This window comes from Ochotona princeps, chromosome 13 (genome assembly GCF_030435755.1).
Source record: "Ochotona princeps isolate mOchPri1 chromosome 13, mOchPri1.hap1, whole genome shotgun sequence".
Taxonomy (NCBI): Eukaryota; Metazoa; Chordata; class Mammalia; order Lagomorpha; family Ochotonidae; genus Ochotona; species Ochotona princeps.
The window spans coordinates 27,408,316-27,427,385 of record NC_080844.1 but is presented as its reverse complement, the minus strand read 5'-3'; the positions used below and the strand labels follow the sequence as shown (position 1 = coordinate 27,427,385).

General features: G+C 37.7%; 1 protein-coding gene across 7 annotated transcripts in view; it reads left to right on the top strand.

The window, feature by feature from the left end:
- JMJD1C (jumonji domain containing 1C) overlaps positions 1–19,070 on the top strand; it is a 212,561-nt gene that overhangs the window by 152,024 nt on the left and 41,467 nt on the right. For 4 of the 7 annotated variants that reach the window (XM_058671960.1, XM_012926495.2, XM_058671959.1 and 1 more), the window contains 5 exons: positions 10,353–10,458; positions 13,210–13,334; positions 16,124–16,267; positions 16,366–16,558; positions 16,673–18,339. In XM_058671960.1, the coding sequence (XP_058527943.1) occupies positions 10,452–10,458; positions 13,210–13,334; positions 16,124–16,267; positions 16,366–16,558; positions 16,673–18,339 (2,136 nt within the window). In that variant the 5' untranslated portion in view covers positions 10,353–10,451. Of the gene's footprint in view, positions 1–10,352; positions 10,459–13,209; positions 13,335–16,123; positions 16,272–16,365; positions 16,559–16,672; positions 18,340–19,070 lie in introns of those variants that run through there. The other 3 variants (XM_058671961.1, XM_058671956.1, XM_058671962.1) reach the window with 3 other exon arrangements.

Sequence of the window (19,070 nt, the reverse complement as noted above, 5' to 3'; positions counted from 1 at the left end):
AAACAAGGAGGAGAATGTGTCAAATATTATAGTGGTAGATTTTCAGCTTCATAGTCCCTTAAGACATTAAAAAAACTACAAAACAGTTACACACCTCAAGTTTTGTCTGTGCAGGCAAATTGCAAGTGTCATTTTATACCTGTAATTTGTGACTCCATTTTAATTTTAAAAATTCACAAGCATGAGTATTAGTGCCAAGTTAAATATGATTGCTATTTAATGAAAGAACTTGAAAACTGTTTACTCAGAATTAATAGAATAAATTTTATGTTTTTTTCTAGACAGCATAGTACGCATTTTTTAAGATACATTTACTTTTATTTGAAAGGCAGATTTTTAAAAAAAGATTTATTATTATTATTTTTTTAATTAAGAAGTCAGATATACAGAGAGGAAGAGAGAGAGAGAGGAAGATCTTCCATCTTCCCCAAGTGACCGCAACGGCTGGAACCGAGCCAGTCCGAAGCCAGGAGGCAGGAGTTTCTTTGGGTTTCCCATGTGGAGATAGCATCCCAAGAGTTTGGGCCATCCTCGACTGCTTTCCCAGGCCACAAGCAGGGAGCTGGATGGGAAGTGGGGCCACCGGGATTGGAACCTGTGCCCACATGGGATCCCGGCACGTGCAAGGGGAGGACTTTAACCACTATACTTTCATGCTGGGCCCTGAAAGGCAGATTTCACAGAGAGAAAGGGGGTGGGGAGTGAGAGAGAGAAAAGGAGACATAGAAAGAGTTCTTCCACCACTGGTTCACTCCCCATTGGCCAGAGCAGAGCAGATCAAAAGCTGAGGTTCAAGGGCTTTCTTTGCATCTCCCACATGGATGCAGGGTCCCAAGGACTTAGACCCATCTCTGCTGTTTCCCAGGCTGGATCAGAAGTGGAACAGCCGAACATGAACTGGTACCTATATGGGATGCTGACACCATAAGGTGGAGCAACTTGTTGATGCACAACGTTTTCCCCCACAGTAGTAAACATTTAACATGATTCAGTGTATTGCCCGCCCCTTTTCTGATTTAGAAAAACTTCTTTTATTGCCTTCTAAGATCAGAGTAACATAGATCATCCATCCTCTGCATCATTCTCTAATTACCTGCAACTAAGGCTTGCCCAGGCCTAAGCCAGGAGCCAGAAGCTAGATCTCTCAGGTGGATTGCAGTGGTGGGACTGCTGGAACCTTCCTCTGGTGACTTCTGGATTAAACTAGAAGAAAGCTGGGTTAGATACAGATTAGCCTGGACTCAAACAGGGTTCTTCAATATGAATTGCAACTGTTTAACCTGCTTGGACACAATGACTGCCCTTCCTTTTTGCTAAATGGATTTTCTAGGTGCATTAAATTTCCTTTTTAAAGAGTTATTTATTTTAACTTGAGAGGTAGAATTAGGAAAAAATGAGATTTTTTCCACCCCCTGGTTCACTCCTCAAGCAGCTGCAGCTGCTGGAGCAAGGCCAGTATGAAGCTAGGAGCTAGAGCATCTTACAAGTCTCCCACATGGGTACAGGAACCCAAGGACTTGTTCCATCTTTTGCTGCTTTCCTGGGCCGTTAGCAGGGAGCTGGGTAAGAAGTGGAGCAAGTATGAGAACCTAGCACTCATTTTGGTTGTGGGCTCCACAGATAAAACTTTGAGAACTTAACTTGCTATGCCATAGTGCTGACCACCCTCTCCTTTTATTTTATTTTTATTGTTTGTTAGTAGAGTCTGAGCTGGGAATCGAACAATACTGTGCTGAGGAGCCCACACTGCAGTATAGCAGGTTTAGCTGCATCCCGTGTCAGATTGCTGACTTGAATTCCAGCTCCTTTGGTTCCTGTCTAGCTCCCTGCTAATTAATGCGCTTGTGGAAGCAGCAGAAGATGACCACTGGAGAGTGAGCCAGTGGTTTTAAAATCTGTCTCTCTTCTTTCTCTGTCACTTTGCCTTTCAAATAACTCAGTGCAGCAGGTTGAGAGACTATTTGGGATACCCGCATTCCATATTGAAATGTCTTGGCTTTCTTCCCAGTGTATTTCTGATTTCAGTTTCCTGCTAATAAATTCTGGAGGTAGCAGGTGACAGCTCAAGTACTTTGGTCCTTGACATTCTCACTTGGAGGCACAGATTGTATCCTGGGCTGCTAGCCTGATGTGGCTCAGCTCTGACTGTTGCAGGGATTCCAGGAACAAACCTGCAGGCGAAAGAGAACTGTCTCCCTCTCCCTCTCTTCCTTTCAAGTGAATGAAACGAATAAATGAAAATTTTGAAACAGTTCTGTGTATGATGTTATAGAATTCCCCAGCTTTTTATTTTTATAGCATCATGCATGTCTCATGTAACTGATGTATTGCACATGGACTCCAATGAAAGAAACAGCCTTAAATCAGTGTCATTAAAACCAAGTCACTTGGTCATTCATGACACAAAACTTGTTGATTACTCTGGTTGCCACTAGAACGTTCATTCCCTTTTTTTTTTTTTACTTTTAATTTTTTATTTTTATTTTACCTGATGCTTACATAGCTGATCAGGGTGATAGAGAATCAAGGGTTAGGGAAAAGTGGGTTTCCAAATCTTCTATTTCTTTTCCAGTATCTGGAGAGCAGGGAGTTAAGAGAAGTTAGACCCAGCCACCTAGTATCGACCCAGGGTCCTGATGGTCCCAATATGGTGCACACGCTGATGGTTCTGCCCAGGTGGTTTTGGTTTTTTCTTTTTTTTGTTTTTTTTCTTTTCTTTTTTGTTTTGTTTTGTTTTTAGTTTTTAAGAGATTTGATATAATTCATAGATACAATTTGAAGAATATCTCTTCCTCCCTTTTCTATGGAATAATCATTCTTTCTAAGAAAAGAGTATGGTAAAATGTTTTCTTTAAGTTGATAGTTTATCATTTCTATAGTAGAGTAGCATGTGGAAAAAGTGACAGCTCAAAAATTCCATGACGTGGCATTAATTTGAATTTATTTTCAATTAATTTTATGATTAACATAACTATTAGGTAAATGTCTATTTTTGCAGGAGCAATCCATGACCTCTCTGACTCATATACATTCTGTATGAATTAGAATAGTTATTGACATGATTATATGTATGTACTAACCCAGTTTAAGTTTATACCTAATAGTGGAATACTTTCCCAAATGCAAGCATATAATCTTATGTCTTTCTTCAGCTGAATTCTCTCCTTCCCACCCCAGGAATTTTTTTCTTTTTCTTTTCTTTTTTTTTTTGTTGGGTTATTCTGGAGAGTATTGTCAGTTACTGCTTTGGAAAACATGAAACAGTCCCCAGGCCTTCCTGACTTTGTTCGGTTTTAGGTTTGAGGAAGCTGCAGTTACTAAATTGTGGTTGGCAGAGGCTGTAAGCAGGTGACTCAGTAGGTTAAACTCAGGATGACTCAACTGTGCAAAAGCCGTGCCAATAAATCGCTTGAAAGAAAAATTGTCTTCCAGACTTTTGAACTGCTCTCAAAAGTTCCAAACTATTATTCAGAGTTTTACAAAGAATATTAACATGTGAATTTACAAGGAAGCATATTTTCATTCTTGAGAGTCTTGATTTTTTTCACACCATGTTGTTAATTCTTAGAAGAGGACTTAATACCAGTGACTCTTTCTTAGCAACTTATAGTAAAATGCAGATATTTTACAAGGCTGCAATTAAACTTATTCAAAAAGCATTTTTTTTTACATTTATTTATTTTTATTGGCAAGTCAGATATACAGAGATTAAGTTCTTCCATCTGCTGGTTCACTTCACAAGTGACTGCAATGGCCGGAGCTGTGCTAGTCCAAACCCAGGAGCCAGGCGCTGCTTCCAGGTCTCCTCCACAGGTGCAGTGTCCCAAAGCTTGGGCTGTCATCTACTGCTTTCCCAGGCCACTAGCAGGGAGCTGGATGGGAAGATGGGCTCTGGAGGGTACAAACCAGTGCCCACATGGGATCCTAGCATATACAAGGCAAGGACTTTAGCCACTTGGCTACAGTGCTGGGCCCTTGAGCATTTTTGAAATCTTAGTTTCTATTTGGAGAGTAGCCAAGAAACTCTTTTGGTAGTCAGTTTTTTTTCCTTCTATTTTATTTTTAATTTTATGATACAATTCCATAGGCTCAGTTACTCCCTTTGTAAGTTCCCTCTCCCCTTAGTTGTTTGTTTCAGTTAACACAGTTAAAATAAGTCCATCAACCATTATATGACTGATAAAGTAAAGCAAGAAATGAGAGCTTCAAAAATTAATAGAAAAACAAAAATATGTACCTTTCTGTAAACTTTTTAAAGGCCACATATATATGTGCTATGATTTTATATAAAGGATCTGCTTATTAATAAGTATATCCTATTCTGGAATTCTTAATGATTTTGATAAATTTTATTAAGAAATTATGGAGTCTTATAGAGTCTACTTATATCTTTCGTATATCACAGTGAATAAATTATTTTCTGTTTTTTTCTTCAATAACAAATTTGGTTTCCTTTTGTTGTATGTGACCATGCTACTAAAGAAAGAATAGATTATAGAAATCTCAGCAAAAAGCATTCAAAATTTTAATTCTGTATGTGTGCATGGAGGAAAAACTTTGATTCTAGTCACTGTTGTTGGTTTGTCTCCCAGCTGTGTGATTATGGGGAAATTACCTAATCTGATTATGTTTCCTCAGCTGTAAAATGAGAGTAATAACCAAGATATTGTTAGGGTTGAGTGAAATTATGAAAGTGCTTCTCTTATGTTAAAAATATGTTTAAATTTACACTGACAGCTATGCTATTTTCAAAGGCTAGATTAATACTCTTTAAACACTAGACATTTAGGGTATATTTGTTATTGAAATGTAAGGATAGTATTTATCTAGAAATATTGAATGTTGAAGCTGGCAATTTTGGGGAGGATAATTTTAAATTCTGCTGGCTTTTTTTTTTTTTTTAAGATTTTTGTCTATTTATTTGAAGGACTAAAGCCAGGAATTCAAAATTTCATCTGGGTTTTTCAAATGAATGGCGTGACCCAAGTCGTTGGGCCACCCTAGGCTTTCCCAGCCACATTAGCAGGGAGCTGGATGGGCTGGAAAATGGCCAGGACTCAAGCTGCCGCTCTGATAATGGGATGCTGGCATTGTAAGTAGTGGCCTAACTGCTGTGCCATAACTCTCACCCTGTGGTTTTGTAATGTTTTGAGGAGTTGCATATAAGACTTTCCTAACATTCACTTCATTTGTGTTAAATTAAGTTGCAAAATTCCAGGCAATTGTTTGAAATCATTTGCTTAGGGTTAAAAATACAGAGCTGATTTTTTTTTTAAAAGAACAATTTCTTTATTTATTTGAAAGGCAGAATTACGGAGAGGGAGAGACTAGAAGGTCTTTCATATTTTGCTTCATTCCCCAAATGGCCGCAATGGCCGGGGATGGTGCGATCCAAAGCGAGGATCCTAGAACTTCTTTTGGGTCTTCCACCTGATTGCAGGAGCGAAAGCTTTTCCAGACACATTAATTATTAGCAGGGAGCTGAATTCAAGGTGGAACAGCCACTGCTGAAACTGGTGACCACTAGGATTGCTGCCTCCTCAAGTGCCAATTTTATTGGCTATGCTGCCACAGCACTAGCCCTCAATGCAGATTTTTTTTTAAAAGATCGATCTATTTATCCATCTATGTATTTAATGTTATTGGAAAGTCAGATATACAGAGAGGAGAGACACAGAGGAAAATCTTCAATCTGCTGGTCCACTCCCAAAGTGGCCGCAATAGCCAGGGCTGAGCCAATCCAAAGCCAGGAGTTTCTTCTGGGTCTCCTGCCTGGGTGCAGGGTCCCAAGGCTTTGGGCCATCTTTCGCTGCTTTCCCAGGTCACAAACCTGGGTGGGAAGTGGGACCATTGGGACACAATCTGGCTCCCATATGGGATCCTGGCATATGAAAGGCGAGGACTAAGCTATGGCGCCAGGCCCAGGTTTTTTTTGTTTTAAGATTTATCTTTATTTGAAAGGCAGATTTGCAGAGAGGAGAAACAGAGATCAGTCTTCCATTTGCCTGAACACTCCCCAAAAGGCCACAATGGCAAGAGTTGAGCTGAGCCAATACTGGGAGCTTTAAGTTTTTTTTCCATATCTCCCTTGTGATTGCAGTCCCAGGACCTTGGGCCATCTTCCATTGTCATCTCAGGCTCTAAGCAGAGACCTGGATCGCAAGTGGAACAGCCAATACGGGAAACTGCACTGGCCTGTTTTTTCCTTTTGGCCAGAAACTCCAGGAATCTAAGGGCTAGCAATTATTTTATAGTTTTGCTAAACCGTGAATGTAAGTTAGGGCTACTGCAAAAACTGAGTTCTCCAAACAGTGGTCAGTTATTTCCAGCACGCCCAGAACATTCCGTCTGCCATAGTAATTCAACACTCCTGATAGCTATTTTTCTGTTATGTTAGAACTTTTACCAGAGGAGCAACAGCAAACATGCGAACAATTAAGTGTCATTTAAGGTCGCCTTGAACTTGTCACTTATTGGAGATTACAAGTAAAAATTTAAATAGGATACAATTTATGGAGGATAGGAGGCTCACAGAGTGCTGCTAATTTATTACCAGGGTGACTTGGTTTGGGAAGATGAAAAATTAGCAGTAGTAATTCAAGATGAGTGCTCGGTTTTCAGGCAACTAATACAGTTTTTGTCTTGAAAGCACAGAAAATGATGTAATGTGGGGTTAAATTATTTTTAGAATCAAAGTTCAAGTCATGGCTGAAGTCCTTTTCTGTGAAACAGCAAATATAATTTTTATTAAAAATCTTTTCATTTCTCCTCTCTTTAAGTTATCCCTATGACTTTGTATTGAGTAACAAGATGCCTATCATGCACCAGGCTGTATGTTTGCATAAATTTAAGAGGTTTTTTAAATAATTAAATAGTTCATGCCATTCAATATTTTGTAAAATTGAGAATTGAATGTTAAGATCACTGATTTAGTATTTAAAAGGTAATCGGCAGGGAAGAATATTTAGCACCACATCTTACAGTTCATGTCCCAAATATTGTAGTTCTCTTCCAGCTTCGTATTACTCTGCACCCTAGAAAGCAAAAAATATTGGCCCAAGTGCTTGGGTCCCTACCACCCTGATAGAGTTCTGGGCTTCAATTTATCCTGGTCCAGCCCCAGACAGTTGTAGGCATTTGGGGAGTGAATCACTAGGTAGAATATAGATTTTCATTAAATAAATAAATATATTTTTCTTCTCTGCCATTCAAATAAGATTAAAGTATTTTTAAAAAAAGATTTATCGTTTTATTTGAAAGGCAAATTTTACTGAAGTTAGACAGCAAAAGGCCTTCCGTCTGCTGGTTTACTCCCCAAATGGCCAGAATAACCAGAGCTGAACTTATCCAAAACTGGGAACCAGGAGCTTTCCTTCAGGCCTGCCGTGTGGGTAGAGGGTCCCAAGGACTTGAGCCAACAGAGAGCTGGATCTGAAATGGAGTCCAGGACATGACCAGTGTCCATCTGGAATGCCAACTCCACAAGTTGAAGAATTAGCTTGCTGCACCACTGTACCGAACTCAGAATATAAATATTTTTAAATACCTTAAAAGATTGTTTATAGAGGCAGATATCAGGCTACGGGATGAGAAAATTGAGTCACAAAAATAACAAATTAATAAAAGGACTTAAATGATCAGATCTCCTTCCCATAATGCCCTGTTAACACATTTATTTGAAACCCAGAGTTGCAGAAAGAGAAGACAGAGATCTTCTACCCTCTTGGTTCATTCCCCAGATGGCCACAATGGCTAGAGCTGAGCCAGGCCAATCCCAGGAAACAGGAGCTTCTTTCATATCTCCCACAAACGTAGCAGTGACCAATCTCGGTGCTGGGAAACCAGGACACAAATCAGCACAGGACATAAACCAGCACCCATATAGTTTACCAGTGTTGTAGTCAGTGAGTTTATGTATTAAGCCACAATGCTAGTCCAAATCTGATTTTTTTAAAGGTTATTTTATTTATTTGAAAGGCATTGTTATAAAGAGGGAAGAGAAACAGAGACTTTCCATTCACTGGTTCACTTCCCAAATAGCTGCAGTGGCTGAGACTTAGCCAGGCCAAAGTCAGGGTCTTCCTCATGAGTGGGTGACAACGTCACAGCTGCTTAGGCGTCTTCCACTGCTTTCCCAGATGCATTAGTAGGGAGCTGTGTCATAGTGTGGTAGACAGCACAGGAACCAACAGTGCTCCCAGGGTGCCAGTGTCACAAGTAACAACTTAATGTGCTGGGCTACAGTACTCACCCCAAAGAATCAGTCATTAATATCCTTTTTCTACTAGGAAATGAGTGGTTATTTTGTCAGGATCTTGGAATCACAGCTTGTTAATTTAACCCATTAAACAAATAAATATTGAACAAGCAAATTTTGTGTCTCCATGTACAAGTTATTGTTTCCTACAATAAGCAACTGGTGTTATTAGCTACCTATTTTAAAGAATTAGCAGTGTTACTCTTTATTGATTGGTTGGTTGGTTGGTTGATTTTTATTTGAAAGGCAAAGTTGCAAAGAGAAGTAGAGAGAGAGAAGGTCTTGCATCCATTGGTTCACTCTCCAAATGTCCATAACAGCCAGAGCTGAGCCATTTAGAAGCCTGGACTCTCCAAGTCTCCCATGTGAATCCAGGATCACAAGGGCTTGAGCTGTCCTCTACTATCCTGAGCCAAAAGCAGGGAGCTGGACTGAAAGTGGGGTATCCCATATGGGATGCTGATGCTGATGCTGATGCTGCAAGGGGAAACTTACTGCCAAGGATGCCATGGCATCAACCCCAGCAGTGCTACTTTAAAAATAACTTATAACTTCCTGTGTTTGTAATGGGAATCTGGATGGATACATACAGAATTAAAATGAGAATGGTTTTAGAATTTTAGCTTTCAGGGCTGTCTGAAAGTTCTAATTGTTTTCCTTCAGAAATTCCTTTCTGAAGTTTGTTGTAGTCTAGGCTGTTGTCTAGTGTTTACCAGGTGACTAAAGGTTTTATATTTCATAAGGAACATGTATAGTAATGTTGAGCCCTTGTGCATATATGTTAGGGTCATTCACTAAATGTGAGGGTCATGTCAGAATATTATATCAAAATACTTTTCCAAAAATAGAAAGTATGTCTTGTAGAGGTAGTAAGATGAGATAGAAATTTTTTTTGTATAGTTTTTGAAGCAGAGGAGTAAAATATTGCTTTATTTAAGGGTTCTTCTTGGTGTCCTGTAGCCACTTCTCAGCTTTTCCAAGTTGCCAAATGTTTTGTATACACCATATATATTTTTTTCCTGATTTAGGTCTTTTCTGTTCTGTGTTTTCTAAAATCTGCCAATCTTTTTTTTAAAAAAATAGCTGATGGTAGACAGTACTACTTTGTTCTTCCCAGCTACTCTTTGGCTGCTGCAGCTGATATGAAATATAGGAGCAACCAGAAATGTTTAAGATAAAGAGAATATAATGTCAGAGTCCAGCAGGGACCGAGAGATAGTGCAAAACTATGTGACTGCGTGATTCAGGACTGGAAGGACACAGCTGGTTGTTTTTGCGCGTGTATGTATGTATTGGCCATATTAAAAGGACAATATTGCCAGTAGTGTAATTTTAATTGCTTGAATGTGTTAATGCTGTCCTGAAAAGAATAAAACGTATGGCAGTGAAGTTACTAGTCATATGAATTTGAGTAGAATTGAATTTATCATTTAAATCAGGACAATGAATTAGTGCTATTAGTTTCAAAGTCATATTTTAAGGGAGCTTGCCTTATGGTACTGCATTTGTTGGAATCCTGAGTGCTCTACTTTGAAGCCAGCTGTCTGTTAATGGCCTAGAAAAGGCTCAGATATTTGAACTCTTGTACCCAGGTAAGAGACCAGACTAGACTCTGGCTTCCACCTAGCCACACCCTATGTGTAACCATCTAGGGAGTGAACCAGCTAATGGAAGATCACTTCTTTTTCTGTCCCTCTGTAACTCTTAGTTAAATTTTAAAAAGAAAAATCATAATGGGTGTTATGGAGACTGATCTGTATTTATCTCGTGTCACTAAAACACTCAGCTGTATTCTTTGGCACCAACTTAACATGATGCTTTTGGTTTGTATTGCTTCTAATAAAAAAAAGAAAACCCTTAAAAAAGCCAATTAGAACAAAGCCGTACTTAAAAACTTAGACAATGTGATAGTTTCAAAATCTTACCTGAAACTATTGTGAAGTAGTTGCTAATGAAGTACAGGTTATGAATTTGTACTTTTGCATACATTTAAATGAAGAAACTTTCTTCAGTCCTTAGAACATATAGGAAGAAAAGTTGGTGATATTGTTAGGAGAGCGTAACATGGTCCTTTTCTTTTAATCTGTAATTCTAGGACGACATAGACAGCCTAAATCCAGTTCTCAGGGACAACCCGCAGCTTCACGAGGAAGTGAAAGTCTGGGTAAAGGAACAAAAGGTTCAGGAGATTTTTATGCAAGGTAACTATTTTGAAGTTAATGCATTAATTTTTTGAACTAGCCAACTTACCCCTTTGTCTTGTATTGGTTCAAGTTTACATAATGTAAGTAGAAAACCAATCTAATATTTTGAATTACATACAGTCCAGAGAAAATATTAGAATCATAATTATTTCCCTAAAAATTGATGAATTCACCCGTGTATTAACTAATTCAAAGTAAACATCTGCAATAAAATTTCAGCCAGGTGTTTCCTTAATCGGAAAATTTCCATAAGATAATATTTGAGGTGTGTCTTTCCTAGAGAAGGAAGCATTGTTTGCCTTAAAGTGTTGCCCAAAGCCACAACTAATTTTCTTTGAAGAGTGCTGTCTGTATCTGATAGAAGTGGACTGCTTTAGTCCATGTTTCTCAGCAATTACCACAATACTAGTCTCAGTTATTTTCTTTGTTTAATAAGTTACAGGTTTGTTTACAACACATGACCCTCAAACCAGTGAGATTTTATAATTAATGATTACTTTTTATATTTATATCAGTGAAATCATATTTGAAAGAGAAAAGCTTTTTTGTGAATTGCTTGAAATTTCGAGATAATCTGCTGTGAACTTTTATGTTGAAAGTTAAGAATGGCATTTTGTGCTGAAGTTTCCAAATTTACTTCAGCCCTGAACTTTTGTGCCATTAAACATTAATGAAGATAATCTCATAGCTGTGGCTATTTTGCTTTACAGCAACAGATAATCTACATGATAAATTCTTCTTATACTAATTACTATGTAAATTGTACTATGGGGAGTTTGGAGCATACACAAAAATAGTGTCAAATAATTTTTATATACTATCTCCTCAGCAGATCCTTCTCTCTCATCCATGTTTTCTCTATTTCCATTGAATTTCAGATCACATTATTATTTAATTTTTCAGAAATTTGTGTTTATTCATGTACTTTAAAGGCAGAGAGACAGAGTGCCCCATTCCCTGGTTTACTCCCCATAATGTTTACAGTAGCCAAGTCTACTACCCCTTTCCCAAGGTGCACATTGACAGGAGACTTAAGTCTTGAATGAAGCTAGACCCAAGGAAGTAGGCGTCCTAACTTGGATATCAACTGTCGGGCCAAATGCTTACCACTATGCTTTTTTAAACAAGACTCCCCACTTGTTATGCTGGGAAAAATAATTGTACTTCAGTATCAGATATGATATGTAAATTCAGGTTCATGTATTCATTTCTGTCAAGTCATATTTGATTTTATTTAATTTTAAAAAATTAGGGCAAACAGAAAAATCCCACAAATTGTGATTGTTATGTCCCCTACTTCACTTTTTTACCCCTTCCCTTAAAATTTATTTCAGAAACCACACTAATTTCTTTAAAATAAATGCTTTTTGTTCTTCAGTATATCCTTAGGAGAGATAAGATTAAGGCATTAATATTGACAGTTCTATTAATTTTACACAGAATTGTGTGAGGCAAACTCCACATGCTGCTGTTAGGTAGGACAAACCAGTGTTTGTTAGTAATACTAGTTTGTTGATGGGAGTTGAAAGCTGGTCATATTTGTAGTTATTCTGTGTTATTAAGCATTTTCTGTTTTTTAAAGAAAAGGGTCATAGAGAAGAAATAAATTTATATAGTAAATTTTAGCTTACAAATAGTGTTTTTCTATTATCTCCCTTAAATTATGGTTGGTAGACATCTTTATTTTTCTGTAGATGAATACATTCATGGGTCGTATGGAATATTTTCTACAGAAGTGTAAATTTATGGTTTCAGGCTGATGGTTTAGACTTTTAAAGCTACTAAATAGGTAAGTGATTAATTAAACTATTAGTTGGTATATTGAGTCACTTAACACTATAGAAAAATACATCAGCCTACGAATCAGAAAAATAAATTTAGTCATAAGTATTGTGCTTAAATATTTACTAAATCTATTGACTTTTTTAAATTTTATAAAAGGGATATCAATATCTAAGAATTGGAAAGGTATAAAGAGATATTTAGAAGTTTGAAAACACTATAAATAGTTTTTATATAACACTGCTGCTATTTGTGTGTGATATTTTCCCCCCAACAGTAAGTTCAAAGTACTTGATAGAATTTTTTGGTGCTTTTGAACTGAAAATTTCATCTCTATTTCTGTCTCCTCCTGTGAAATGACCTTTTTTCTAATAGGAATATCTGAACATAACATGTAGATCCTACAATATTTAATCCTCCCTTGTGTTTGAGAAGAAATAGTTGAACCCTAAGTGCACTGTATTTTTTCTTGGGAAAACAATAAGTGCTAAATTTAAATATATTTCACCTAACAAGCTCTTCATGTTTTAAGACTATCAACGTTTGCTTAGGTATTACTGCCAAATCAAAATTTGTAGGAGACTGTGATAAAAGTTTTGCAACTGGGAAACTCAGACATCAAAGTCTAAATTATTTTTGTATTTCAGCCATGTTGTCATCCATCCCCACTTTATTAAGTAGCTTTGTAATCTTAATATACTGTTAAGCTTGGTATCTTTTATATTCTGCTTATTTCATGAACTTAGAAACTTTTTGCCTACTTGTTTTGTTTTCATTGAGTCAGGAATGGTTTGTCCATATCATAGTTTGAGAATTACCTGTTTTAAATGAATTTGCCTCCTGGTTTCTTTATTTTCAAATCTAATGTTTGGATATGTTATACATCACATAACTCAGATTTCTCCTAAAAGATAGTTCCTAAATATCTTAAATGAAGATGTCTGTTTTTTTGTGTATTTTTTAAAGGTCCTTATTCCTTAAATGGATATAGAGTGAGAGTATATAGACAAGACTCTGCCACCCAGTGGTTTACTGGCATAATTACTCATCATGATCTCTTCACCCGCACCATGATCGTTATGAATGATCAGGTAAACATTAATTAATATTTCTGAAATGAGATCTTTTACAGTACAGGTAGTCTGTGCCAACAGTTTGGCACTAAATAATTTTCATCTCTTGGGTTTTTACATTATATTAATATGAATAATAAATTTAAATTTATGTCTGTTACATAGCTCTAAGTCACTTCAGATGAGAGGGATACTGGCACCAGATTTATTTCAACTCATGTAAGATCAGTCCTTGAAATAAGCGTCAAAATCTTTTCTTGATTAGTCTTCACTTGATTAGTCTTCACTTGATTAGTCTTCATTTTACTACTGAGATTACCTGATTTTTTTGTTTACTTGAAATCTTTCTGTCCATTTAAAAAAAAGAACAAATTTCTTTTCACCTTTAATGTACATTATATGTAACAACTTCTTTATAAATGATTCCAATACTTTGATTAGAATTTAGTTAAAACACTAAGTAAATGGTACTAGGTAGGCAGACAAAGATAGTTTGAAGAATGAGGTACAGATAGAGAAGGGGAAAGACAGAGGGAGAGAAAGAGAGTGAGAGATTCCATCCACTGATTCACTCCCCAGGTGGCCACACTGGTCAGGACTGGACCAGCCTAAAGCAAGGAATTTCTGCTAGGTCTCTGTCAGGGGTGCAGGGGTTCATGCACCTAGCCATCTTCCACTGTTTTTCCTTGCCCATTAGCAGGGACCTGGATTAGAAGTAGAACAGCCAGGACCTGGCCAGTACCCATATGGAATGCTGACATTGTTGGCTGTGTCGTTACTCGCAATGTCACAACCCTGGATCCACCCATTCACCTCATTTTTCTCTTTTTTAAGATTTTTCCCCCCATTTGAAAGGCAGATTACAGAGAGAAGGCGGAGAGACAGAGAGAAAGATCTTCCATCTGCTGCTCAACTCCCCAAGTGGCCACAATGGCCAGAGCTGAGCCAATCCGAAGCCAGGAGTTTCTTCTGGGTCTCCCATGTGAGTGCAGGGTCCCAAGGTTTTGGGTCATCCTCAACTGCTTTCCCAGGCCTTGAGCAGGGAACTAGATGGGAAGTAGAGCAGTGGAAACAGAAACCTGCACCCTTAGGGGATCTTTGCATATGTAAGGTAAGGATTTAGCCACTAGATAACCTACTCCATTATTTACGCTTAACATGTACAAAATTGCTTTCAGTTGTAAAAATAATTCTTTGGACCTGGTGAATAACCTAGTGTCTAAAGTCCTTGCCTTGCATTCACTGGAGTCTCATAATATGGGTGCTGGTTCGTGTCCCATCCATTTTTCTGCTTTCCATCCAGCTTCCTGCTGGTAGCCTGGGAAAGCAATTGGGGACAGCACAAAGCCTTGGGACCATACACCCCACCCACGTGGGATACCAGAAGGAGACTTCTGGCTCTCAGCTTTAGATCAGCTCAGCTTTGGCTGTTGTGGTCACTTGGTGAATGAATCAGCAGATGGAACATCTTCCTCTCTGTCTCCTCTCCTCTCTGTTTATCTGACCTTCCAATAAAAATAATACATTTTTTAAAAAAGTTTTTAACTTTGTTTTGAAATTACTTATTTGCATGTTTTAAAATCCTTTTCTCTATCCCAGTGTTTCTTCATTTTATTTATTTTATCAGCTATTTTTAAAAATTACTGATTCCAATAGAGGCATATGGAACTCTCATTTTCTGGTTAAGCTCGTAAGTGCACACAATGGTAAACCTGCACTGTGAACTGATAACTCGGCCTGAGATCTCTGATGTGGATGGCAGTGTGCGCATTGTTGGGAGACTGCGTTTAGGGAGCTATAGCTGGAAGACCTACATGTTCTAGCAGACCAAATACTTGCCCCTATTTTCTGTTCTTCTTTTGTGGTTTTTTTTTTTTTTTTTTTTTAAGATTTTTTTTTTTTTTTTTTTTTTTGGAAAGTGATATTTACAGAGAGAAGGAGAGAAAGAGAAAAAGATCTGCTTGCTGGTTCACTCCCCAAGTAGCTGCAACGGCCGGAGCTAAGTTGGAGCTGAGTTTGTCCAACGCCAGGAGCTTTCTCCAGGTCTTGCATGCAGGTGCAGGGTCCCAGTGCTTCTGGCCATCTCTAATTCTTTCCCAGGCCACAAGCAGAGCTGGAAGGGAAGTAAAGCAGTGGGGATACAAACCAGTGCCCATATGGGGTCCTTGTGTATGCAAGGTGAGGATTTTTGGCACTAAGTTTTTTAAATTCATTTTAAAACTTTGGTATCTATATCCTCTCTGTTATTCTCACCATTAAATGTATACTCTCAATTAACTCTTACCCTTATTTTTTTTAAAGTATACTTAAAATGTATTTGCTTTTAAATTCTTGATAAGTAGTTGAAAAAATGTCACAGAATTAAAGAAGTAACTTTGAGAGCAAGTTTTTGATAGTGTGATTGAGATACCCATGTCCTCCATGTACCTGGGTTTGATTTCTAGGATTTGCTCCCAGCTGCAGCTTCTTGCCAGTGGGAACCCCGGGTGGAACAATAATTGGGTTTTGCCACACGTACAGGAGGCCTGGATTGAGTTCCCGGGTCCTCGCTGTAGCCCCAGCAACTGTGGGCGCTTAGGGAGTGAGCCAGTAGATAGGAAGTCTCTTTGTGCCAAATTAATGAATGAATTTTCCTTAAAAATAACATCATTGTTGATTGAAATGATTATTGTAAGTATGATAGTATCTTACAAATTAAGGATCCTGAACTGTTTTCTAATCGTTTATACCAAGTTTAAAATAATTGCACCAAATACCACTGTGGTTAGCTAATTGGTTTACTTTCTGTTTTTGGGTCATGATTCTAGGTACTAGAACCACAGAATGTCGATCCTTCTATGGTTCAAATGACCTTTCTAGATGATGTTGTTCACTCTTTATTAAAAGGTGAAAATATTGGTATTACATCACGACGTAGATCTCGTGCCAATCAAAATATCAACAGTGTTCACGTATGTATGTTATTAACCAATAGATTTTTATTAAATACTTTTCTTTAGGTTACATAGATTCAGGTAGTAAACAGTTGTTGTTAAATGTTCATTTTTAGGGTCATTATACGCGTGCCCAAGCAAATAGTCCCAGACCAGCAATGAACCCCCAAACTGCTGTACCAAAACAGAATACACACCAGCAACAGCAACAAAGGAATATCCGTCCAAATAAGAGAAAGGGCTCGGATAGCAGTATACCAGATGAAGAGAAGATGAAGGAGGAAAAATACGATTGTATATCACGAGGAGGTAGGACCCAGTTTTTTCCTTAGTGAAATGAAGACAAACGAAATACATTATATGCTACCTACTTAGTATTAATTATGAAAACATGACTGTTCTTTTTTTGTTTTAATCTTACAGAAAATCCTAAAAGTAAAAGCAAACACTTGATAAATAAAAGAAGGAAACCTGAGGATGATGAAAAGAAACTAAATATGAAAAGACTGAGAGCTGACAATGTTTCAGACTTTTCTGAAAGCAGTGATTCAGAAAATTCAAATAAGAAGGTAATAGATAATTCCTGCAAGCAGAAGCCAGAGGATGAATTGAAAAATAAAAACACTTCTAAGATAAATGGGGAAGAAGGAAAATCCCAAAATAATGAGAAGGCAGAAGAAACATTGACAGATAACCAAACTAACTGGGATCAAATAAAGGATGATAAGAAACAGGAAGAAGCAGAAAAACGAAAATGTGTTGACACACAGCTACAAGAAGAAATGAATATCCATTCATCCGAGCAGGCCATCCATTCTGATCACAAATCTCATGATGTACTTCTTCAGGAATGCAGTGTAGAAAACACAGTCGAATTACTACCAAAGGAAAAGTTTATATCCAGACCACCAACACCAAAATTTGTTATTGACATTACAAATGACACTAACTCAGAGAAGATGGTTCAGGAAAGCTCAAGTACCTTTGGTCTTCAGCTTCCAAAAGTGGATCCTAATGTTAGCGATTCAAAACATTCAATTACCAATACAAAATACTTGGAAACAGCAAAGCAAGATTCTGACCAGAGCTGGGTCAGTGATGTAGTTAAAGTAGATTTAACCCAATCAAATGTTAAAAATGCCTCTTCTGGAAATGATCATCTAAACATGGAAAAAGAGAAAAATCAGTTTGTTCCCTACATTTCTTCAAGTACAGTGTCTGTCTCAGAAGATAAGCTACATAAACGCAGCCCACCCCCAGAGACCATAAAATCTAAACTTAATGTTTCAGTAGATGTTCACAAGGCAAAATCTAATCCTTCACCTGAAGTTAAACCCAAAATTACTCATTCTCCTGATTCTTTAAAATCTAAGGGTACCCAAGTGAATAGCCAGGCCACTGGTGAAAGAAGACTAGCTAATAAGATGGAGCATGACTTATCAAGGTGTAGTTTTCATCCAGTTCCTACTCGAGGCAGTACAATGGAAACCACTAAGAGCCCCCTGATCATTGATAAAAATGAGCATTTCACAGTTTACAGAGATCCTGCTCTTATTGGACCAGAAACAGGAGCTAATCACATTTCACCTTTCTTAGGCCAGCATCCTTTCCCTCTTCATTCCTCATCACATAGAACTTGTTTAAATCCAGGTACCCATCACCCTGCCTTAACTCCTGCACCTCACCTATTAGCTGGATCATCTAGTCAAACTCCATTACCTACCATTAACAGTCATCCTCTGACTAGTGGTCCACACCATTCTGTTCATCACCCTCATCTACTTCCTGCGATGTTACCTGGAGTGCCTGCTGCCTCCTTACTCGGTGGCCACCCGCGACTGGACAGTGCTCATGCCAGCAGCTTGAGCCATTTAGCACTAGCACACCAGCAACAGCAACAGTTATTACAGCACCAGTCCCCTCATCTGCTTGGACAAGCCCATCCTTCTGCTTCATATAATCAGCTTGGACTTTACCCAATTATTTGGCAGTATCCAAATGGTACACATGCTTACTCAGGACTTGGTTTGCCTTCTTCAAAATGGGTTCACCCAGAAAATGCAGTTAATGCTGAAGCTTCTTTGAGGAGGGTAAGTAATACTGTACCAAATGCGGTTTTAGTATCATTTTTGAGGTCATTTCCTCTTACAAAAATGTGTTAGAATTTTCTAAGCAATAATTATCTTTTCAGATGTTTAGTACTCTCAGAACTCTAGAAGTGAAAATGTCAGAAAAACCTATTTTTAAAAAAATAAACTTAAAGTAAAACTTAAATTGTAGTATTTACTAATAGATTTAGATTTATGATATATAATTGTGAGTGTTTTGCTTAGGGGACGTTCCTTGAAGTAAAATTCCTGGATTAGAATTTATATTTTGATACATGCTACCTAATTATCCCTAAAATTTTTTTATATTTCCCACTTGAATACCCTGAAGTAATGGTATATACACTGCAAGTCACTTGTTTTTTAAGGGCACTTGTCCTTTAAGGTTGGAGAGTTCCAGTATTTGGGAAAGTTAGAGCTAAGATTCTGTTTCCCTAACAAGTATTAGTGAAGTTGACAATCAGTAGGACTCATTTGTTCCCTGGCTGTGTGGTTTCTTGAGCAAGTTTGTAAGAAGTGATTAACAGCATCCAGTTATAAATACAGAAATAGATGTGACTGTTAAACTCAGATAAACTCTGTATAGTCCAGGGTGCTTTTCATGTATTTTCCCGAATCTCTGTGGTTTATAAAAAGCATGAAGTTTACCATCTCAACCTTTAGTATGTGCACATTTCAGTGCTTTTAAGTATGTTCATACTGTTGTACAGTAG